We start from the raw sequence: 25147 nt of genomic DNA, 5'->3' as shown, positions 1-25147 counted from the left end.
GAAGATGCTTTAAGGAGTAATCAACTGTGTCAAAAGGTGCTGAAGACTTAATAAGATAAGGAAAAAAACCTGACAAGTGGATTTAGCAAGAGAGAAGTAAATTAATAAAGAAACAGGGTAGGTTGGGCATGGTGGCTCACGCCTGTAATCCCAGCACTTTGGGAGGCCGAGGAGGGGGATCACGTGAGGTCAGGAGTTTGTGACCATCCTGGCCAACATGGCAAAATCCCATCTCTACTAAAAAAACAAAAATTAGCCAGGTGTGGTAGCGCACACCTGTAATCACAGCTACTCGGAGGCATGAGAACCTCTTGAACCCGGGAGGCGGAGGTTGCAGTGAGCCAAGTGCAGTGTAAGCCAAGATCGCATCACTGCACTCCAGCCTGGGCTACAGATCGAGACTCCAGCTCAAAAAAAAAAGAAATAGGATGGGAAAATATGTTAAAAAGGTGTTTGATTTTGATCAAGCTAAACTAAAAATATATAAAAGGGATAATCTCATAAAAATTACTGAGGTATGCTGATTTATCAGGCTAAGTACATTTTGACTTCCCTTCTTAAAGGAAGAGGAAATCAGGCTGGCACAGCAGCTCACACCTATAATCCCAGTACTTTGGGAGGCTGAGGCAGGAGGATCGCTCGAGCCTAGGAGATTGAGATCAGCCTGGGCAACACAGTGAGACCCTCATCTTTAGAAATCATAAAATTAAAAAAAATTAAACAAAAATTTTAAAAAGGAAGAGGAAATCAACGACTCAGAAGACTGTCATTCTGGGTTTTACATTCTTATTTCCTGTGGAAGGGAGCTGTACTTAGTAATAATCATGGAGGTATTCAGGATTTACATTGAAAGAGGAGCCGAGCAGCCAGAGGGCTAAAAGTTTACTTGGCTACCTTGATTGTGATTCATCAAACTCCTAATGTTCTTTTGTTCAGAACAACCCCAAGCTAAAAGTTTTTTTTTTTTTTTTTTTTTTTTAATCCAACCCAAAGGACCAAGTGAAAGGGAAAAAAAACTGCCAGAAGAAAGAGGACACCACAGCCATGCCCTTGGTTGGGAGCACTCTTCTGGCACTACAATGTCTTTTCCAAGGCTGCTACTGTTTCACTACCAGACTCCAGTCTGCATCTCACTCCCTGGTCAGATCACTGAGGACAAAATGCAGAAAAGTGATCAGAGGCCCGCCCACACCTGTGCCACTTGCCTCTGAGTCTCTTCCTCACCTCCCACCCCTTACCTGGGTCATTTTGTCCACAGAGACTGGAATTCCGTCGATGGTGAGAGGCGGCAGTTCTGAGTTAACCTCCTGTGGCGCAGGGGCGTGTTCTGCCAGAGCAGACTCCAGGTCTTCCAGGATCATGCTCTTGTACTTACGCACCTACAGGGAATTAAGGGCAGAAGTAAACAAGATGCCCAACAAGCAGGGAGGATTGGTGCCAAGCAACAAGAGAGTGGGTGGGGCTGGCCTTCCTGAGTCATAGCATAGCTCTAAGAACACTTTTACAAGCAAATAAAAATACCCACTGGTCCCAAAGACAACATACTGAACAGAATTAAATGAAAAGATGATGAAATTACAGGTAACAACAATAGAAAAGAGCCAGTGGAAAAATTTTCCAGAAATACTGCTTCTCAGTTAAAATCACATTTTCTCAATGAGGGTGCCATCGCCTGTTCCAGGTCTAACAGGCATGGTATTCATGGTTCTGCATTTCCCAGGCCAATGGATGAACAACTAGCTGTGGCAGCTCATCACCAAAATCATTTTCAAGATCTTTAAGGACTTACATTTCTAAAACTCAAAGTAACCAATTCGTTCAAAATTGCTGCTACATTCCTGCAAAGTCAGACTACCAAACAGACAGGAGATTCAAGCATACAAGAGACTGAACTGAAAAGAATTAGAGAAAAAAAAAAACAAAACCGATAGGTGTATGTTGTAGCTGAGTGCCACTATTGGTAAGGCCCGGGCCAGAGGGAGCCCCCTAGGTCAAATCTCCCTTGCTTCTGGTAGGGCTTGGTGACAGAAGTGAACCTCCAACCCATGACGCCTTTAGCTCTAGCCCAGGTCGGAACCAGATATTGTTGTTTGTTGTCTGCATTCCCACCACTGCCAGTGAAATGTCTCAACTTAACAGTAACACACTGGACATGCACACATTTTTCTATCATGAACAGAAAGGGTGGACAGACACTGGGTCCTCCAACCACCAATATAATGGGCTCTATCAATATAATGGCACTATTTTAGGGGAAAAAATGGAAGAGAAAATGAGGTTTGTCTAGAAGTTCCAACAATGTTTGAATCCTGGGTTGTCTGCTGAGTGGGCTGGACTCTACACACTTCCTTATAAATATCTCGTTATGTGGATTAAAAAAGAAAAATTCCCATACTCTACCCCAAGCATCTGGAAAAATAAATATTATTATTCGCTACATAGTGCAACTTCTGCAGCTGAAGAATCCTCCAAGTAGGTCAATAACTAAGGGGATCAGAGAAAAATAGCACAAACTGGCAGACTCATTATCTTTCCAGAGATGCAGTTGTATCCTGGTCTCTAATAAAAAATAAAGTTTCAAAAAGTATTGCCATTATATTTATTGCAACATAAGCAGCTGATGTTGCCACAGCAACTTTACAGGATTATATTTTCTGCTATGTTTCTGTATTCTAGACAGTATTTATGCTGCCTACTTACACACACACAAAAATGAATCTTACGAGCCTAGTGATATGGTTTGGCTCTGTGTCCCCACCCCAATTTCATCTCGATTGTTATCCCTACATGTTGAGGGAGGGACCTGGTGGGAGGTGACTGGATCATGGAGGCAGTTTCTCCCATGTTGTTCTCATGATCGTGAGTTCTCACAAGAGCTGATGGTTTAAAAGTGTTTGGCAGTTCCCCTGGCATTCCCTCCCTGCACCTGTCTCTCTGTTCTCTCTCTCTCCTGCCACCATATAAGACGTGCCTTGCTTCCCCTTCTGCCATGATTAAGTTTCCTGAAGCCTCCCTAGCCATGTGGAACTATAAGTCAATTAAACCTCTTTTATTTATAAATTACCCAGTCACAGTTAGTTCTTTATAGCAGTGTGAAAACGGACTAACACACCTACCTTCTGGTCTTAGAACTTCAAGGTTTATAAGGTTAAATCCTTATATTAGGTATAAGCCAATAGGAAGAATGATCATTTTAGAAAAACAGGCTGTGTGCGGTGGCTCACACCTGTAATCCCAGCACATTGGGAGGTTGAGGCAGGCAGATCCCTTGAGCCCAGGAGTTTAAGACCAGCCTAGGCAACATGGTGAGACCCTGTCTCCACTAAAAATACAAAAATTAGCCGGGCATGGTAGTGCATGTCTGTGGTCCCAGCTACTCAGGAGGCTGAGGTAGGAGGATGGCTTGAGCCCAGGAAGTGGAGGTTGCAGTGAGCCGAGATCGTGCCACTCCAGCCTGGGTGACAGAGCCAGACCTTGTCTCAAAAATAAATAAGTAATAATTTTAAAATAAAAACAAACTTCATCTGGCTTTTAGAAACACCTGGCATTCAAAATGGAAAATCATTAGGTTATTACTTCTTTATTAGCCAGTTTCAAACAATTTCAGCCATTTTTTTTTTTTTTTTTTGAGACGAAGTCTTGCTCTGTCGCCCAGGCTGGAGTGCAGTGGCCGGATCTCAGCTCACTGCAAGCTCCGCCTCCCGGGTTTACGCCATTCTCCTGCTTCAGCCTCCTGAGTAGCTGGGACTACAGGCACCCGCCACCTCGCCCGGCTAGTTTTTTGTATTTTAGTAGAGACGGGGTTTCACCATGTTAGCCAGGATGGTCTCGAACTCCTGACCTCGTGATCCACCCGTCTCGGCCTCCCAAAGTGCTGGGATTACAGGCTTGAGCCACCGCGCCCGGCCAATTTCAGCCATTTTTATGAGTCAGTTTATGAGTCAGTGCTATATAATTCTTTTAAAATATCTTGTTTTTGTTTGTTTGTTTGTTTTTTAGTGCCGGTAGAGCATCCCTAAGTAATTTGCAACAAAACAACTTCAGGTATAACCAAAGCATTTCTATCTAAGCTTGCTTACTAAAGTTAAGTAACTTTCTCAGAATTACTCACCTCGTGTTTTAATTCTATCTGATCTATCAATTCTGAGTTGCATTTTTCTTTGATATTTATCAGTCTTCTGAAATTGGGATACATCTTAAAATTGCTATGGACAAGGCAACAACAGGGCATAGCTGTCACTGCCTGCAGCCATGTGAACATGTTTGCTATCCCTGGCCTTTTTACTCAACAAATCATTTAGCACCATTTGAGAAGAGAATGTGAGTCTTGACCGTTGTCTATAACCTTCCCAATGACAACTTCTGGTAAGATCAAGAAGCACTGCCAGGCGCGGTGGCTCACACCTGTAATCCCAACACTTTGGGAGGCTGAGGCGGGCAGATCACCTGAGGTCAGGAGTTCGAGACCAGCCTGACCAACATGGTGAAACCCTGTCTATACTAAAAATACAAAAATTAGCTGGGTGTGGTGGTGGGTGCCTATAATCCCAGCTACTTGGGAGGCTGAGGTAGGAGAATTGCTTGAACCCGGGAGGGAGAGGTTGCAGTGAGCTGAGATTGTACCACTGCACTCCAGTTTGGGTGACAGGGCGAGACTCCGTCTCAAAAAAAAAAATGTACTTGCATCAAACCTGTTGCTGCTTGTGGGGGCGGGAAATCAGAGACAATAAAAGAGCACTTTTAAAAGAAATACAGCATTGCCCGTTTTGCCACAGAGGACCAATATTACATGAAAAAACACAGATAAGTGATGACTGGAAACAAGAAGTATTCAAAAGGGTTGGACTCTGAATGTGAAGAAGTTTTTAGGAATACCTTATTTCACTTATATTTTCCTTTTTATATATATACAAAATGATATATGATTAAAAGGTATGTCTAAGAAAGAGCTCTTTCAATGAGTAGAAAATAAAAATTCTAAGTGATAGCACTGTGTAAACACGCATCAGTGTTTTTTCTTTCTTCATAGTACACAAATAACAGCACATCTTATAATCAATGGTGTCACAGATGAGATAAAATACAGGTTTGTGCTCCAACTTATGCCTTCTATTGCAAAAACCACAGCTTACGCCTTTGTCACTCCATACCAATATGTCAATTGGTTTCACAACTAAGGTAAACATCCACTTAAAATCAAAATCAGTTACCACTCTCTTCCCCCCATCTTGTATACCACTGCCGTTTGAAATTTTGGAAACACTTATTATCATCATCAAACACCGTTTACTGAGCACTTACTTTGTGCTAAGGACTACATGTGTTGTCTCAAATAATCCTTACCATAATTCTATAAGGAAAATATTATTATACTCATTTTGCAAATAAGAAAACTGAGCCTTAATAAACTTAAGTAACTTTCCCCAAATCATATTAACTAGTAAGAAGTATAGCCAAAAAACAAACAAATTTTTATCTAGCTCCAAAGCTGGTATGTTTAGCCACATCACTATCATTTATCTTTTTTTTTCTCAAGAAACTGCTATAGTTCCCCACTTCTTATAAGATGAAGTCCAAGTTTCTCTGGCCAGCATTTCAATCTTTCCAATTATTTGTTTTTTCAATACTCTTTTGCCAGAGCCACCAGAAACAGTTGTACCTGCCTAATCCTGGAGACTATGTGAATGACACCTCTTAAGCTCCCAGCATACAACCTCCATGGAGTCCTATACTGAGCAACTTTGTTCACTTTCTTCCTTCTTTAGCTGCCCAACCTCGTCACTCACCTTGGCATCTAGCAAGTTCTTTTCTTTGAAACTTCTAGAGACCTTTTTTTTTTTTTTTTTTAAAGATGGAGTCCCACTCTGTTACCCAGGCTGGAGTGCAGTGGCATGATCTCGGCTCACTGCCACCTCCATCTCCTGGGTTCAAGCAATTCTCCTGCCTCAGGAGAATTGGGATTACAGGTGCCCGCCACCATGCCTGGCTATTTTTTTATACTTTTAGTAGAGATGGGGTTTCAATGTGTTGGCCAGGTTGGTCTCGAACTCCTGACCTCAAGTGATCCACCCACCTAGGCCTCCCAAAGTGCTGGGATTACAGACATGAGCCACCACATAAATCTGCTTCTTACCCAAATATTTTCCATTTTTCTAGGACCAGTTCAATTCCCACTTGCTCTGAAAAAACTTCCCAATTATTCTTGCTATAATTCTCTTCCTCCTTTAAATTCCTACTGACATAAATAAATATGTGTCATTTATACTGTTATTTCTGGAATACACTATACACAACCAGTGCATGACATTGCTGAGCACAGGGACCAGGTCTTTTGCTTATTTTACACACACACACACACACACACACACACACACACACACAAATGAGACAGGCTCTTACATGTTGTCCAGGCTGAAATATTATAAAGTACTTTAAATATACAAATACAGGTAACACATTAACAAACATTTTATGATTACCAGAGATGGAGGGTGTTTGTGGTATTTGCAGGAGCCATTAGAGTTTTATTTTGTTTTGTTTTTTGAAACAGGGTCTTGATCTGTCACACAGGTTTGTTCACTGCAGCCTCAAATTCCTGAGCTCCAGTGATCCTCCCACCTCAGCCTCCCAGGTAGCTGGGATCACAGGTGTGCACCACCACACTTGGCTAATTTTCAAAATGTTTGCTATATGGTCACTGGGTTGGGTTGCAAAAATAGTCCCAGACAAGATACCGTAATTTTTTTGTATTCCTGCAGCTTGACTGGATAAAGGAAGAGTCTTTGGGAAGGTCTCATAAATTTTTTTTTTTTTTTAATTTTCTACAAGCTCCTATGAGACTAAAAACATATTGTCATCTGAGGTATGTAACAAAGAGCTGGCCTCAGACCTGTGACTGTGAAGCACATCTGGCTTCCAGCCAGGCCACAGGTTGTGGCCCCTGAAGTTACGCTGATTTCATCCTATTTTCTCTTCAGCCCCAGAGTCTGCCTCCTTTCTTCTCCTGCCTCCGTTCAGGGCTCTCATGTCCCCTTAGTCCTTTGGGATTCCCAGTTTTGAACCCTGAAACCCCAAAGGACTCAGATGGAATCCTTATCTCATACCTTGTATCCAATAGCGTTAAATCGTTATATGTCGACTAAGTAAATACATGAGCAACGTGGCTTTCACTATACTACTTTCCACATATCTTCCACATTGCATGCAACTCCCACGGTTGTTCATCACCCTAAAGACTATGATTATATATCATTAATCATTAGGGAAATGAAAATCAAAATTTGATTAATAATAAATGACCATAATAAGACTAAGGTATAAGATTAGGGAATTATTTGTACCTTAAATGTTTAACAGAAGTCAACCAAAATAATTGGGGCCTAGGGTCTCTTGGAGGGATGTAGTTCTTTAACACTTTTCCAATTTTGTATATGTTTATTACTCTATTGAGGTTTTCGGTTAATGCTTATTCTACTGAGGTTTGGATGTGTTTTGGTTATTTTATTTTCTTACTAGGTTAATCCACTTGGCTGAGTTTTTAACTTGCAAGAACAGAATTAATAGCCTTTTCTTACAATTTTCAATCTCTTCTTGTCTGCAACTATAGATATCTTGTTTCTAAAGGTACATATTTGTTTTCTTCTCCCTTTTCCTCATTAGCATGTAGCAGTTTTTTTGTTTTATTAGACTTTTTATAGAACCAATTCTTGAATTTAACAAGTCTACTTTTCTTGTTCCCTCATTCATTTCTTTCACGTTTATTTGTTCTATTTTTTTCTTAGACTTATTTTATTACTCTCTTTCCACCTACTTTAGCTAGATGAAGTTTCTTTCTTTTCCAAATTTCTCGTATATATTTTTCTTTTTAAATAAGATCATGAATATTCCTTTGAGTACCAGTTTAGATAATAACTTCTAAGTTTTATTTTGATTATTATTTTGTTTCTAAATAACCTGTAAATTAAGATTTTTCTTTTAAAAATTTCCGGCCAAGCGTGGTGGCTCACGCCTGTAATCCCAGCACTTTGGGAGGCTGAGGCAGGAGGATCACCTGAGGTTAGGAGTTCGAGAGCAGTCTGGCCAACATGGTGAAGCCCCTCTCTAGTAAAACACAAAAATTAGCCGGGCATGGTGGCAGGAGCCTGTAATCCCAACTACTCGAGAGGCTGAGGCTGAGAATTGCTTGAACCTGGGAGGCAAAGGTTGCAGTGAGCCAAGATCGCACCACCGCACTCTAGCCCGGGCGACAGAGCGAGACTCTGTCTTAAATTAAAAAAAAAAAAAAAAAAAAAAAAAATTCCGGCCAGTTGTGGTGGCTCATGCCTGTAATCCCAGCACTTTGGGAGGCCGAGGCAGGTGGATAATCTGAAGTCAGGAGTTTGAGACCAGCCTGACCAACATGGTGAACATGGGCCTCTACTAAAAATATAAAAGTTAGCCGGGTGTGGTGGCACGCACCTGTAATCCGAGTTACTTGGAAGGCTGAAGTAGGGAGAATCACTTGAAACCGGGAGGCAGAGGTTGCAGTAAGCTGAAATTGCACCATTGCACTCTAGCCTGGGCAATAGAGCAAGACACACACACACACACACACACATTCCAGGTGACTGAAATTTTTTTCTTGTCTTTTGAAATTCTAAAATTCTGAATTTTCTGTAGTACGATCAGAAAATATTCTTTGGGGCCGGGCCTGGTGACTCACACGTGTAATCCCAACACTTTGGGAGGCCAAGGCGGGTGAATTACTTGAGGTGAGGAGTTCAACACTAGCCCAGCCAACATGGCAAAACCCTGTCTCTACTAAAAATATAAAAATTAGCCAGCTACTCAGGAGGCTGAGGCAGAAGAACTGTTTGAACTAGTGAGGTGGAGGTTGCAGTGAGCTGAGACTGCACCACTGTACTCCAGCCTGGGCAAAAAAGCAAGATCCTGTTTTAAAAAAAAAATTATTTGGGGCCTGGTAATAATAAACGGTCAATTCTTATAATTCATTTATGTAATTTTTCAAATATGGTATATTATCCCCTTGAAAGGTGTCAATGCTTCTGTATGTATTGTATCACCTTTATTCTTTTGTTTTTTGAGCCATTGTCTCACTCTGTCACCCAGGCTGGAGCACAGTGGAATAATCATAGTTCACTGCATCCTTGAACTCCTAGGCTCAAGTAATCCTCCTGCCTCAGCATCCCAAATAGCTGGGACTAAAAGTGCACACCACTACACCTGAATCAATTTTTTTTTTTTTTTTTGTAGAGACGGGGTCTCGCTATGTTGCCTAGACTGTCAACCTTATTAAATCTGTTATTCAGATCTCTGTGTTCTTGTTTATATTTTGATTTGTTGATCTGACAAGGATAGTAAATTCTTTTACTACCATTGTGTGTGTGTGTGTGTGTGTGTGTGTGTGTGTGTGTGTGTGTGTGTATGTGTGTGTTTTTCTTTTGGACAGGGTCTTTTTCTGTCATCCAGGCTAGAGTGCAGTGGTGCAATCACAGCTCACTGCAGACTTGACCTCTGGGCTCAAGCAATCTTCCCATCTCAGCCTCCCAAGAAGCTAAGATTATAAGCATGTACTAACACATCTGGCTAATTTTTAAATTTTTTGTAGAGATGAGGTCTCACTATGTTGCCTGGGCTGGTCTCAAACTCCTGGCCTCAACCAATCCTCCCACCTCAGTTCCCAAAGTGCTGGGATTATACATATGTGCCACCGTGCCCAGCCCCATTGTGGGTTTTAACTATCTTTTTTCCTTACATTTCTAACTTTTTGATCTACATGCTGTGGTATGTATATGTCTGGTGGACTGACTGACTAACTGATTGAGAGACAGGGTCTCACTCTGTCACCCAGGCTGGAGTGCAGTAGCATCATGGCTACTGCCTCAGCCTCCCAAGTAGCTGAGTGTGGGCCAGTATGCCTGGCTTTTTTTTTTTTTTTTTTTTTTTTAATTTTTTGTAGAGACGAGGTCCCACTATGTTGCCCGGGCTTGTCTTGAACTCCTGGCCTCAAGCAATCCTCCCACCTCAGCCTTCCAAGTGCTGGGATTACAGGCATAAGCCACTGCAACTGGCCCCATGTTTTGCTTTAAAGTTACTTGAAGAATATAAAGGTTCATGATAAATATGTACTTCTTATTTTAGCTGGGTGTGGTGGCACCTGCCTGTAGTCCCAGCTACTCAGGCGGCTGAGGTGGGAGGATCACTTGAACCCAAGAGGTGGAGGTTGCAGTGAGCCGAGATTGCGCCACTACACTCTAACCTGGGCAACAGAGCAAGACCCTGTCTCTAAATAAATAAATTAATAAATAAATACTTCTTATCAATACTAAATGACCCCTGGTTGTCAGTAATACTTTTTTGCCTTGACAATTAGGCTTTGTCTGATATTAATGCTGTGATCCATGATTTATTTTTTTCTGACAAACTTTTGCCTGTTATTTTACATTTAACACTTGTAACAGCTTTACTAATACACAGTTCACACACCATATGTATTTGTTTCCTATGGCTCCCACAAATCACCACAAACTAGGTGGCTTAAACCCACACAAATTTATTTTCTTGGTTTCACTTGGCAAAAGTCAAGGTGTTGGCGGGGCCGGGTCCTTCTGCAGGCTCTAAGGGTGCAGCTCCAAGAGAGAATTGTTTCTTTATCTTGTCTAGCTTCTGTCTAGCCTGTATCACTGGCTCTGGACCCCCTCCTTGCATCCAACCTCTTGCTTCCACCAACACATCTACTTCTATGCCAATCTCCCTTCGTTTCCCTCTTATAAAGATACTTGTGATTACATTTAGGGCCTACCTGGATAATTGAGAATAATCTCCCCATCTCAAGACCCTTAACTTAATTACAACTGCACTTTTGCTGTATAAGGTAATAGTCACAGGTTCCAGGGATGGGGACCTGTACATCTCTGGGGGGGTCATTATTCAGTTTGCCATACCATACAATTCACCCATTTAAAGGGTAAGACTTCATACTCGCAGGGTCCTAAAATTATCACTAAAATCTAATTTTAGAGCATTTCATTCCCCCTAAAAGAAACTCCATGCCCACTGGCTGTCACTCTCCATTCCTCCCTTCCCCTTCCCCAGTCTCTGGCAACCATTAATCCACTCTCTCTCTATAAATAAGATTTATCTATCCTGGACATTGCATATAAATGGAATCATACAATATGTGATCTTTTGTGACTGAGTTCTTTTGGTTACAACAATGTTTTAAAGGTTCATCCATGCTATAGTATAATATCAGTACTTCTTCCCTTTTTCTTGCTGAATAATATTCCATTCTATGGATATACCACATTTTATTTATCCATTCATCAGCCAATGAACATTTGAGTTGTTTCCACTTTTTGACAATTATAAATAATGCTGCTATAAACACTGGATACAAGTTTGTGTGTGAACATATGTTTTCAGTTCTCTTGGGTATAACTCAGGAATAGAACTGCTAGGTCACATGGCAACTCTACTTTTAACATTTTGAGAGACTGACAAACTGTTTTCCAAAGCAGCCATATCATTTTGCCTTTTCTTTCTCCAAATCTTCACCAACACTTATTGTTGTCTTTTTGATTATAGTCATCCCTGTGGTTATGAAGTGGTATCTCACTGTGGTTTTTATTTTCTAATGATTAATAATCATAGTCATGAGGGAAATGAAAATCAAAATGTGATTATTAATGATAAATGACTATAATGATTAATGATAATTATTTATCATTAGTTCTCATGTGCTTTTTGACCATTTCTATATCTTCTTTGAAGAAATATCTATTCAGATCTTTTGCCTATTTTTATTTTTATTATTTTTTGAGACAGAGTCTTGCTCAGTTACCCATGCTGGAGTGCAGTGGCACGTGATCTCGGCTCACTGCAACCTCTGGCTCCTGGGTTCAAGAAATTTTCCTGCCTCAGCCTCCTGAGTAGATGGCATTACAGGTGCCCACCACCACATCTGGCTAATTTTTGTATTTTTAGTAGAGATGGGGTTTCACCATATTGGCCAGGCTGGTCTTGAACTCTTGACCTCAAGGGTTCTACCTGCCTTGGCCTCCCAAAGTGCTAGGATTATAGGCGTGAGCCACCGTGTGCAGCCCTTTTGCCTATTTTTAAATTGGGTTGTCTTTTTGTTTTTTTTTTTTTGAGACGGAGTCTCGCTCTGTTGCCCAGGCTGGAGTGCAGTGGCACGATCTTGGCTCTCTGCAACCTCTGCCTCCCGGGTTCAAGAGATTCTTCTGCCTCAGCCTCCCGAGTGGCTGAGACCACAGGCAGGTGCCACCACGCCTGGCTTTTTTTGTATTTTTAGTAGAGATGGGGTTTCACCATATTGGCCAGGCTGATCTTGAACTTCTGACCTCATGATCCGCCCGCTTTTTATTGTTGAGTTGTAAGAATTCCTTGTATATTCTCAACACAAGTTTTTTATGAGACATATGATTTGCAAATATTTCTCCCATTCTGCGTGTTGTCTTTTCACTTTCTTGATTCTATTACTTGCAGCTGCTTTTAACATTTGTGAGTGGCTGTGAGTATGACATATACACTGAATAGAGACAGGTTTGATTTGGATTGTTGTTCCAACCTGAAAGAACATCTATGCCCTTAACAAAACAGTTTAACCCATTTATATGTATGTTTTATAGCAGAATTAACTGGCCTCACTTGTATTATTGTGTTCTAGACTATGTGTTTTAGTTTTTAAAACTTCCTTCCTTGTTTCTATCTTTTATACAGAGACTTGGTTTCATTTTTTTTCTTCAGTGCTCTGGAAGATATATTCTGCTTCTAATTTTACTGGTACTTGTAGTTCCTAACCTGTATTTATCAATGGCAGTCAAAGGTAAAATGTTTTTTATCTCAGTCTAGTGTATCCTGTTTAACAGAGTCTATATCTTCTTGTATTCTATGAGGGACTCCAACAGTTTTGCAAAACTTAAAAAAATGTTTTTGTAGTGAGTAATTTTCTAAAGTATTTTCTGAGTCTTCTAGATGAATCTTTTCATAGATTGCATCATCTTTACTACTATCAGCAGTATTGTTTAAGATTTTTGGTACTAAAGAAGAGAAGATATGTCCAGATTTCATGTTTGTCAACAGTGTGACAGTAAAGGCTATTTCTCAGATACCATTTTGAAGTAGGAGCCTTCTACTATATTCTTCTAAGGAAAAGTCCTAACACATCCTCACTGTAGGGCTTCAGGAATTTTGGAAAACTCAAAATAAAACTCAAAATGTTAAGAAATACCCACAACATTTCAGGGATGGGAAGATGGTGTTTAAAAAAAAAATACAACAAACAGAATTTCTATCAATTGATTACTAATTCTGAACTCAAAAAATGCCTTTATTCAATATGGGAGACATCTAATAAATGTCATTTTAAGCAAATAAATTTTATCCTAATAAAAACAAAATGCAATTTAAATCTTGACAGATCATTACTCCACTGATTCAAAGTTAATTTGGCCCAAGAAGGAATAGTTCCTATTGTATAAGTATGCGGGGGCAAAAGACTATTTTTATAAAATTAGCTCTGGATAGTTATACAATCAAAATGTTCAAATATAGTTCTATATTTGCAGCAGAGTATTAAATCAATTCTTTGATAAATGTAAGAGATTTCAAATATGTAACTCAAATAACTAATCAATAAAATGCCCCCCAGGTTTCCCTTAGGAAATCGACACCTTGGAATTATCTACTATTTTGTTTCTGATATAAATCAGTAATTTTCTTACAAAATCCTGCATTGTTTCCTAACAAACAAAACCCCTTGTTTCCCCCTCCCCTCCCCACTTCCCCTGGCTCCCCATTGCATCTGGGCAGGTAAAATACCTTGACACAGGTAAAATACCTTGACACAGGAAGTAAAAACAGTAATGATCATTTTGTTTTGATATGCATAAAGCAATCTGAAAACTAGTCCCCTCTCCCATGCCTGAATTAGGGGGTAACAGAAATGCTAACTGTTATTCTTGACAGAGGATCAGAAGAATGGAAGCAGCTGACAGAAAACAAAGGGCAAGCGAGAACAGCTTGGTTGTGACTTACCACATTCTCCAAAGGTGCTGCACCAAACACTTTAAAGACAGGGTTAGGTTTAGAGGGTGAGATACAGAGGACAATAGCTTGCTGTCCCACACGAGTAGTATATTCATCTAATGTGGCTCGAAGTTTCCTGAATCAGAAAAGGAAACAAGAATAAAAACAGTTCTAAAAAGATGGAAATTATAGTGACATAGACACAAATGACTTAAGACAGTTTATTCTGATCAGATATGCTTTCTTTTACGTAAAATGTGAAAAGGGGATCAGCAGAAATATGTACATACCTTTTTCTTTTTTTTTTTTTTGAGACGGAGTCTCGCTCTGTCACCCAGGCTGGAGTGCTGTGGCCGGATCTCAGCTCACTGCAAGCTCCGCCTCCCGGGTTCACGCCATTCTCCTGCCTCAGCCTCCCGAGTAGCTGGGACTACAGGCGCTGCCACCTCGCCCGGCTAGTTTTTTGTAGTTTTAGTAGAGACGGGGTTTCACCATGTTAGCCAGGATGGTCTCGATCTCCTGACCTCGTGATCCGCCCATCTCGGCCTCCCAAAGTGCTGGGATTACAGGGTTGAGCCACCGCCTTTTTCTTAAAGACTACTGATAGAAGGCTCAATTGAAGGTTTTGCCTTGGGACATAACCACGACACAATTTGGAACATGGTATCATTCTTCTTGATCTGATAACACCACTTACTACTACTTAAAATTATAAAGATTACAACTGTCCAGGCACGGTGGCTCATTTCTATTGTAATCCCAGCACTCTGGGAGGTCGAGGCGGGCGGAACACTTGAGGCCAGGAGTTCGAGACCAGCCTGGCCAACATGGTGTAAAGCCCGTCCCTACTAAAAATACAAAAACATTAGCCAGGCTTGGTGGCACATGCCTGTAATCCTAGATTCTTGGAAGTCTGAGGCATGAGAATTGCTTGAATCCAAGAGGTGGAGGTTGCAGTGGATCAAGATGGTGCCACTGCACTCCAGCCTGGGCAACAGAGCAAGACTTTGCCTCAAAAAAAAAAATTACAACCAAGATGTGCTCTTACAAAATTTATTGTATCATCTCCATGCTTAATAAAAGGGGCTCAAATGCTTTGCTTTTACTACCTTTTATTGATATTGTTTATATCTCACTGAGATAATTTTGTTCAAAAGTACTACAAGCATACCTAGTTTTATTGTGCTTTGTTACTTTGTGTTTCACAGACACAGTTTGGGATCTTTCTTTAAAACAAAGGTTTGTGGCAACCCTATGTCAAGCAAGTTCATCAGCGCCATTTTCCTAACAGCATGTGCTCACTGCATGTCTCTGTGTCACATTTTGGTAACCCTAGTAATATTTCAAACTTTTTCATTATGATTATAATCTGTTATAGTGATCTGTGATCAGTGATCTTTGATGTTACTATTTTAATTGTTTTGGGACACCACAAACAGTGCCCACAAAAGACGGCAAACTTAACCGATAAATGTTGTGTGTGTTCTGAATGCCCCACTGATCAACTGTTTCCTGCCTCTCTCCCTCTCTTCAGGCCTTCCTGTTCCCTGTGACACAGTTTTGAAATTAGGCCAACTGATAACCCTATAATGGCCTCTAAGTGTTCAAGTTTCAGGAAGAGTCGCACATCTCTCACTTTTAATCAAAAGCTAGACATGACTAAGCTTAGTGAGGAAGGCATGTCAAAAGCCAAGACAGGCTGACAGCAACGCCGCTTGTGCCAAACAGTTGGCCGTGTTGTTAATGCAAAGGAAAGTCCTTGAGGGAAATTACAAGTGCTACTCCAATGAACACACAAATGATAAGAAAGCAAAACAGTTTTATTGCTGATATGGAGAAAGTTTTAGTGGTCTGGATAAAAGATCATACCAGCCATAACAATCCCATAGGCCAAAGCCTAATGCAGAGCAAAGCCCTGACTCTTTCAGAGGTTGGTTCATGAGGTTCAAGGAAAGAAGCCATCTCCAATACATAAAAGTACAAAGTGAAGCTGCAAGTGCTGATGTAGAAGCTGGAGCAAGTTATCCAGATGATCTAGCTAAGTGGTTACACTAAACAACAGATTTTCAATGTAGACAAAACAGCCTTCTATTGGAAGAAGATACCATCTAGGACTTTCCTAGCTAGAGAGAAGTTGATGCCAGGTTTCAAAGCTTCAAAGGACAGGCTGACTCTCTTGTTAGGGGCTAATGCAGCTAGTGACTTTAGGGTCCTTTAAAAATCATGCTAAATCTATTCTGCCTGTCCTCTGTAAACAGAATAATAAAACCTGGATGGTAGTACATCTGTTTACAGCATGGTTTATGGACTATTTTAAGCCCACTGTTGAGACCCACTGCTCAGAAAAAAAAAAATTCCTTTCAAACTATTGTTGCACATTGACAATGCACCTAGTCACTCAAGAGCTCTAACGGAGATGTACAAGGAGATTAACGCTGTTTTCATGCCTGCTAAGACAACATCCATTCTGCAGCCCATGGATCAAGGAGTCATTTCAACATTCAGGTCTTATTAAGTAAGAAATACATTTTGAAAGGATACAGCTGCTATAATGATTCCTCTGATGGATCTGGGTAAAATAAATTGAAAACCTTCTAGAATGGATTCACCATTCAAGATGCCATTAAGAGTACTTGTAATTCATGTACAAGTACATGGGAGGAGGTCAAACTATCAACATTAATAGAAGTTTGGAAGAATTTGATTCCAAGCCTCATGCATGACTTTAAGGAGTTCAACACTGCAGTGGAGGAAGTAACTGCAGATGCAGTAGAAAAAGTAAAAGAACCAGAATTAAGAGTGGACCCTGAAAATGGGACTGAATTGCTACAATATCATGATAAAATCTGAAGGGATGAGAGGTGCTTCTTATTGATGAGCAAAGAAAGCAATTTCCTGAGATGAAATCTACTCCTGATGAAGATGCTATGAATACTGTTGAAATGACAATAAAAGATTTAGAATATGACACAAACTGAATTGATGAAGCAGCAGCAGAGTTTGAGGGGATTAATTTTCCAATTTTGAAAGTTTTACTGTGGGTAAAATGCTATCAAACAGCATCACATGTTACAGAGAAATCGTTCATGAAAGAAAGAGTCAATCGATACAGCAAAATTTGTTGTCTTATTTTTAAGAAATTGCCACAGCAGGCCGGGCGCGGTGGCTCAAGCCTGTAATCCCAGCACTTTGGGAGGCCGAGACGGGCGGATCACGAGGTCAGGAGATCGAGACCATCCTGGCTAACACGGTGAAACCCCGTCTCTACTAAAAAATACAAAAAACTAGCCAGGCGAGGTGGCAGGCGCCTGTAGTCCCAGCTACTCCGGAGGCTGAGGCAGGAGAATGGTGTAAACCCGGGAGGCGGAGCTTGCAGTGAGCTGAGATCCGGCCACCGCACTCCAGCCTGGGCCGCAGAGCGAGACTCCGTCTCAAAAAAAAAAAAAAAAAAAAAAAAAAAAAGAAATTGCCACAGCCACCCCAACCGTCAGCAACAATTACCCCGATCAGTCAGCAGTCATCAACTCCGAGGTAAGACCCTCAACCAGCAATACGATGATGACTCACTGCAGGCTCAGATGAGCATTAGCATCTTTTTAGCGATTAAGTGTTTTAGTGGTCAAGCCCAGTGGCTCACGCCTGTAATTCCACCACTTTGGGAGGTTGAGGCGGGAGGATTGCTTGAGCCCAGGAGGTTAAGCCCAGTCTGGGTAACATAGTAAGACCCCGTCTTCATAAAAAGAAGAAAAAATTTGCCAGGTATAGTGACATGCACCTATTGTCCCAGCTACTTGGGAGGCTAAGTGAGAGGATCACTTGAGCCCAGGAGATGGAGGCTGCAGTGAGCCATGATCGCACCACTGCACTCTAGCCTGGACAAGAGAGCTAGAATTTGTCTCCAAAAAAAAAAAAAAAGGATTTTAAAATTATGGTATGTACATTGCTTTTTTTTTAGACATAATACCATTGCAACACTTAACAGAGTAGAGTGTTAACATAACTTTTTTATGCATTGAGAAACCAAAAAATTTCTGTGACTTATGTGATACTTGCTTTATTGTCTGGAACCAAACCTGCAATATCCAAGGTATACCTATGCTTTTAAAACGTTGTAGCTTCAGATTTTCATTGTGATATAAACAATTATTCTCAGTCCTACAGTATTTCACAAGTGAGGATGAAATGAAAACAGTTTTTTTTTAAGATGGAGTCTCACTCTGTCGCCTAGGCTAGAGTGCAGTGGTGCAATCTGGGCTCACTGCAGCCTCCGCCTACTGGGTTAAAGTTATGCTCCCGCCTCAGCCTCCCAACTAGCTGGGATTATAGGCGCCTGCCACCATGCCTGGCTAATATTTTGTATTTTTAGTAGAGATGGGGTTTCACCATGTTGGCCGAGCTGGTCTTGAACTCCCCACCTCAGGTGATCTGCCCACCCTGGCCTCCCAAAGTGCTGGGATTACAGGTGTGAGCCACCGGGCCCAGCTGAAAACGGCTTAAAAAAATTATTTTACTTTAAGTTCCGGGATACATGTAGAGAATGTGCAGGTTTGTTACAAAGGTATACCTGTGCCATGGTGGTCTGCTGCACCCATCAACCCAAAAACAGGTTTTTAAAACATAGTAACAATGGATGAAACAGAAACACAGCCTCTTCCCTCTGAAATCATGGGAGATGATTTCAAAGTTCTACATTTCATAATTCTGAAATGTGTGAGCAAAGGACCACTTACCAAACAAGAAATCTGATGGAATTCCTTGAAACAATGGTTTATATTCACTGTCTCTAATTCTCCTCTCTCCATTCTCCCTTAAAGCTATTCCAATCTTTTCACCCTTACTGCTCCTTTGAATACACTCTTGTCAACTTCAATCGTGAACTCCATGTTACTAAATCTAATGGTCAGTTGGCATCTTTTTCAACCCGTCAGAAGCATTTGATAGCTGACCACATGCTCTCCTTCCTGACACACTTTTTGTACCTGGTTTCCAGGATACCACTCTCTTGGTTTGTTTCCTGACTCACTGGTTGCTTCTTAGACTCTTTTGCTGGCTCCTTTCATCTCTCTAACCTCCAAAAGGTGGAGCGCTTCAGGCCTCAGTCCATACTCCCTGCCTAAGTGACCTCATCCAGTCTCCTAGTTCTAAATACTACTTACATGCTTATATCATCTTCAGCTAAGGCCTCTCATTTGAATTCCAGGCTCACATATCCAACTGCTTATTTTGTATCTCCACTTAATGGTTAGAGGCATCACAAACTTACCATGTCCAAAACCAAATTCCTGATTCTGTCTCACCCTCACTGTCATGCTTGCTCCCTCTCCAGTAAATGCCATCACAATCCTTCTAGTAATCAGACCAAAAATTACCCTGCACTCCTTCTTTTCTCGCACACTCCACGTCAACGAATCATGATGAGTTGACTTTTGAAATACATCTAGTTGATTTTAAGACACTATCATTTCTGGCCTAGATTACTATAATCACCACCTAATTGGTCTCCCTGATTCCATTCTTGCATCCCCAGATTCTATTCTCAACACTGTAGCCTGAGTGATGCTTTAAAAATGTAAGTAAGATGATACCATTGCTCTAGTCAAAAGCCTACACTGACATCTCATCTCACTCAGAGTAAGAGTCAAGCCCCTGATATTGGACTATAAGATCTCCTAGGCCAGGTGCAGTGACCCACACCTGTAATCCCAGCATTTTGGGGATGAGGCACAAGGATTGCTTGAGGCCAGGAGTCCCAGACCAGCCTGGACAACATAGCAGGACCACATCTATCAAAAAAAAAAAAAGATCTCCTGGAGTGGCTCTTCTCTACTACTCCAAACATCTTCTCATATCTCCCTGGTTGTTCCTCAAAAACAACTACCACGTTCCCACTTTGGGGTCTTTGTTCTTGATACTCCCCCTGCCTGAGATGTTCTTCCCCTCAGTATCAACGTGTATGCTCTTTCAGCGTCTTCAAGTCTCTGTTCAAAGGCTGCCTTATCAAAAAGCATTTCCCAGACCATCCTCATAAAAGAGAAAAATGACTATATCTCCCTACCTCCTGACTTTTCTATTTTCCTTACTCCACTGTATTTTTTTTCCCATTGCACTTATCATCACCTGACATATTGCACATTGTTTTTTTTCTTTCCCCCTTCTAGCAGGATACAAGCTCTCTAAAGCAATTTGTTTTGTTCACTCTTCTATGCCCAATGTCTACAACAATGGCTTGCACATAGCAGGCATACAACTTTTCTGAATGGATTAATGTGATATTACATATCTGTTAAATCATATTTCTTTGTTTTCATGTATTTAATTTTGTAAGAATACTTTTAAGTCTACATCTGTCATCAAGGAATCAAACCAAGCATCCTTGACAAACCTAATCATATATGTTCTAAGTCTGTCATCCACAGGAAGTATTTGAGGAATAGTAATAATACGGATAAGGGAGCCCTCACCGAAGCAAACGTGTTTGTTGCCTCTTCCGGATAGATGGATTAGACTCAAATACATGAGGCCGTTTCCGTTTCTTTCCTGTTGCCACAGCAGCAGCAGCGGCCATTCCCACAGGACCTGAAATAATAACGTATGTGCTGAGATTAGGCAGCTGCCTGTAAACTGTTCAAGACAGAAACAATTAAAAAGGTACAAAAAAGGTAGCACTGCTTTCCCAATATGTTGTCAGTAAATACAGAATGGTCCTGATATTACCAGTATACTTCACTATTGTTTAACATGATTCATATTGTGATTTACCAATAAAACACATAATGAATCTTATAAAAAAGCAAATGACTTACACCTCCCCACCACACACCAGTTTGAATTTTGTATAATGTTGTTTTTGTTTTGCTTTGTTTTGCCAGCATGCCCATACTGTTAAGGCAATATTCTTAGAGGTGCTAGGAAAAATTGCAGCACTAAGAGGAAAAGCTTGCCAAAATTGAAAAAATTTACAGATTTTACTTCTATCCCTGTGTCCCTGTTTCCATTACTCCAAGACACTGCCAAGTTAAGGAAGTTGGAGATAATCACTCACATTTGGAACTCCAACAACACCTAAAGGAGTATCTGAATGAATACCATCTTAATTGAAAAAATTTTCTTGTATATCTGGGAATTGTGCCAAAAATGGAGATGTTCAACACAAGGTCAAGTTGATGAAGGCATTCTGGCAGAAAAGAGATAACTTTCCCACTCTGAGAAAATGTTAATAAAAGTTAGTCTGGCTTGCCCTGAAACTAATGTATAATGCCTTGTTTTGTCTTTTGAAGGGTAGATGGAGGGTAGACTCTAAGGAACTGCTGAAGTCTCTGATTCTTGGGACCTCAACATATCAAAGACAATCTTTTTTAAAAGGCATGTTACCTTTATCTTTACTTGTGAATCTTGTAAAAGGCTTAAATAAAAATTAAATTTAATTGCTCATCTGTATATTGGCATATATATTCTAAGTGGCTCAAATAAAATAAGCCTCCCTGTAAACCTAAATGAACTTTTCTACATGTTGTTAGTAGTATAATCAGCCTGACTTAAATAAACCCCTCTAAAGAACCTCAAAGCAAATAAAAAATAAATGACTGCTTTTTCCCTTTCTTTCCATCATAAATAGCTGTTATGGAAAAAATTTTATTGCTGCATTTCCCAACATTTTATTTATTTTTCAAAATTGTGGTGAGAACACTCAACATGTTATCTACTCTCTTAAAATGTAAAGTGTACAATACATCATTGCTAACTATAAGCCCAATGTTGTACGGCTATCTAGAACTTATTCCCCTTGTATCACTGAAGAGCAACTCCCCATCTGTCCCTCATCCCAGACCCTGGCAACCACCATTCTCCTCTGTTTCTATGACTATTTTAGATACCTTCTATAAGTACAATCATGCAGTGTTTGTCTTTCTATGACAGGTTTGTTTCACTTATCATAATATCCCCAAGGTGGAACCACGTTGTCACATATGACAGCATTCCCTTGTGTTTTTAAGGGTGAATAATGTTCCATTGTACATGCAGATCACAATTGCTTTAGCCATTCATCCACCGATGGGCATTTAGGCTATTTTCACATCTTGCTATTGTAAATAACACAACAATGAACAAGGAAGTGCAGATATCTCTTTGGGGTCCTGATTTCAATTCTCTTGGATAAATACCCAGAAGTGAGACGCCAGGATCATATATGGTAATTCTAGTTTTAATTTTTTGGAGGAATCTCCATGCTGTTTTCCATAGCGACTGGACCACTGTACATTCCCACCAACAGTATATAAGGGTTCCAGTTACTCTATGACCTCACCGCCACCAGTTATCTTTTATATTTTTGATGACAGTTGAGCATCTAACCTGTTGGTGATTTTATGTCTTCTTTACAGAGATGTCTATTCGAGTCCCTTGCCCATTTTTTATATTGAGTTATTTGGTTTCTTGCAGCTGAGTTGTAGGAGTCCAATATTTTATTATAAAAACTTCAAAACATATGTGCAAAGTTGAATTTTAACATCTTATTATACATATCTATCCATCTTTCTATCCATTCATCAACTCACATTGAGGTTTTTTCAATGTGTTTCAAAGCAAACTGCGAATATCAATATGATCCCCCTAAATACTTCAGCAGGCACAGCATCAGCTAGAGTTCAATATTTTACAATTTTTTTCTTTTGAGGTAAAATTTGCATATAATGAAGTGTACAAATCCAAGTATACATTCAATAAATTTTAAAAATGTATATACTCATGAAACTCAAATTCTGGCCAGGCGCAGTGGCTCATGCCTGTAATCCCAGCACTTTGGGAGGCTGAGGCGGGAGGATCACCTGAGGTCAGGAGTTTGAGACCAGCTTGACCAACATGATGAAACCCCATCTCCACTAAAAATACAAAATTAGCTGGGCGTGGTGGTGCATGCCTGTAGTCCCAGCTACTCAGGAGGCTGGGGCAGGAGAATCGCTTGAATCTGGGAGGCGGAGCTTGCAGTGAGCTGAGATCACACCACTGCCCTCCAGCCTGGGTGAAAGAGCAAGACTCCGTATCAAAAAAAGAAAGAGGAGTAGGGAGGGCAAGAGAGGGGCAGACTGAGACCCTATCTCTAATAAATCAATAAATACCTTTAAAAATGAAAATTTGAAAAAATTATAGTTTCTACAATAAACTAGTATATTTTACAAAGTCAGAGTTAAGAAGAATTCTTTAACAAAATCCCAAAAAGATAAACCATAAGGTAAAAGATTAATAAATTTCACAATAATATAAATAAGAACCTTCATGAACAAAAAAATAAAATAAATGGGGTGGGCAACAAACTGGGAGAAAATAATTACATATTATTTTTATGTATGCATAAAAATGCATACTGCAACCTCCGCCTCCCAGATTACATAATATGTAATATTAAATGTAATATTACAATAATTACATATTACATATTATTGGGAAAGGAATGCAAAATATATATCAATAATTTTTACAAATTGATATGAAAAAAGACCAAAAAACTGAGTTGGAAAATGGGCAAAGGTATAAACAGGAAATAGGCAAATAAAGAAAATTGAGAAGTCAATAAAGATCGAAAATGGTGCTCTACTTTGTCTTACTGCACTGGCTGGAACCTCTTGCTCAAAAATGCAAATTAAACCAACACTGAGATGCCATTTCATACCTACCAGATTGGCAAAAATGAAAAAGACTGGTAACACCAATGGTGAGAATGAGAAGCAACAGGCATTACAGCACACTGCTTGTGGGGATGTAAATGAACACGATTTGGAAAGACATTTAGCAATATCTAGTAAAGTTGAAAATGGACATCTTTGGCTCTCCAATTCCCCTCCTGGGTATATCCTCCAGTAGTACTTTTCAAGCTACAGCTAGTGTGACCTTTCAGTGGCTCATGAGTGTTTTGTTTTGTTTTTTTTTTTTTTTGAGACAGAGTTTCACTCTTGTTGCCCAGGCTGGAATGCAATGGCACGATCTCGGCTCACCGCAACCTCCGCCTCCCAGGTTCAAGCAATTCTCCTGCCTCAGCCTCCCTGGTAGCTGGGATTATAGGCATGTGCCACCATGCCCAGCTAATTTTGTATTTTTAGTAGAGGCGGGGGTTTCTCCATGTTGGTCAGGCTGGTCTCGAACTCCCAACCTCAGGTGATCCACCCGCCTGGGCCTCCCAAAGTGCTGGGATTACAGGCGTGAGCCACCGTGCCCAGTCGAGTGCACTTTTTTCTAATAAAATAGAACAGAGTAGAACATATCGCAGAGTATATAATTTGCAGTAGGGGTATTACCTCATTAAAAATTGTAGTTTTGGCTATATGTGTATTCATTTATTCTGGGTCACAATGTAAAATGTATTACTGTGGTACATTGTCAAAATAGAAAAAATTACAAACAACCTGAGTATCTACCAATATGTGAAATATTCAGGCTGGATGCCGTGGCTCATGCCTGTAATCCCAACACTTTGGGAGGCTGGGGTGGGCGGATCACTTGAGGTTCAAGACCAGCATGGCCAACATGGCAAAACCCCATCTCTACTAAAAATACAAAAATTAACCAGGCATGGAGGTGTGTGCCTGTAGTTCCAGCTACTCCAGGTTGAGGCAGGATAATTGCTTGAACCTAGGAGGCAGAGGCTGCAGTGAGCTGAGACCACACCACTGCACTCTAGCCGGGGCAGCAGAGTGAAACTCCATCTCAAAAAAACAACAACAACGGAGAAAGAAATATTCAGATAATGAATGGAACACCAAATAACAGTTAAAATAAAAACAGCCACATTATCAACATGAGTGAATCTCAGAAAAATGTTGAATGAGATAAACATATTACAGAAACATAGTATCAGAGTGATACCATTAATATAAAATTTAACACATGCAAAACAATGCTAAGTATTGTTTAATCATACAGACACATAACAGCAAATATAGACAAATGCAAGAGAATGACAAAGACCAAATCTAGAATACTGGTTACCCCAGTGGAGGGAGGGAGGGAAAGGAGCAGGATTTAAAAGAGTTCTACTGAGAATTTCAATCACATCTGTACTTTTTATTTCTTTTATTTCTTTTCTTTTTTTTTTTTTTTTTTTTTT

General features: G+C 40.3%; 1 protein-coding gene across 1 annotated transcript in view; it reads right to left on the bottom strand.

The window, feature by feature from the left end:
- The window catches only part of NRF1 (nuclear respiratory factor 1), a 156135-nt gene that overhangs the window by 69827 nt on the left and 61161 nt on the right, over window positions 1-25147 (bottom strand). Inside the window, exons 3-5 of the mRNA XM_017875098.1 lie at window positions 20511-20625; window positions 14059-14185; window positions 1239-1379 (exon numbers count right to left, since the gene is read on the bottom strand). Of these exons, the coding sequence (XP_017730587.1) occupies window positions 1239-1379; window positions 14059-14185; window positions 20511-20625 (383 nt within the window). The remainder of the gene's footprint in view (window positions 1-1238; window positions 1380-14058; window positions 14186-20510; window positions 20626-25147) is intronic.

The sequence above is a fragment of the Rhinopithecus bieti genome, unplaced genomic scaffold, assembly GCF_001698545.2.
Source record: "Rhinopithecus bieti isolate Rb0 unplaced genomic scaffold, ASM169854v2 scaffold_8783, whole genome shotgun sequence".
Lineage (NCBI taxonomy): Eukaryota > Metazoa > Chordata > Mammalia > Primates > Cercopithecidae > Rhinopithecus > Rhinopithecus bieti.
This window is presented reverse-complemented; position numbering and strand designations above follow the sequence as displayed.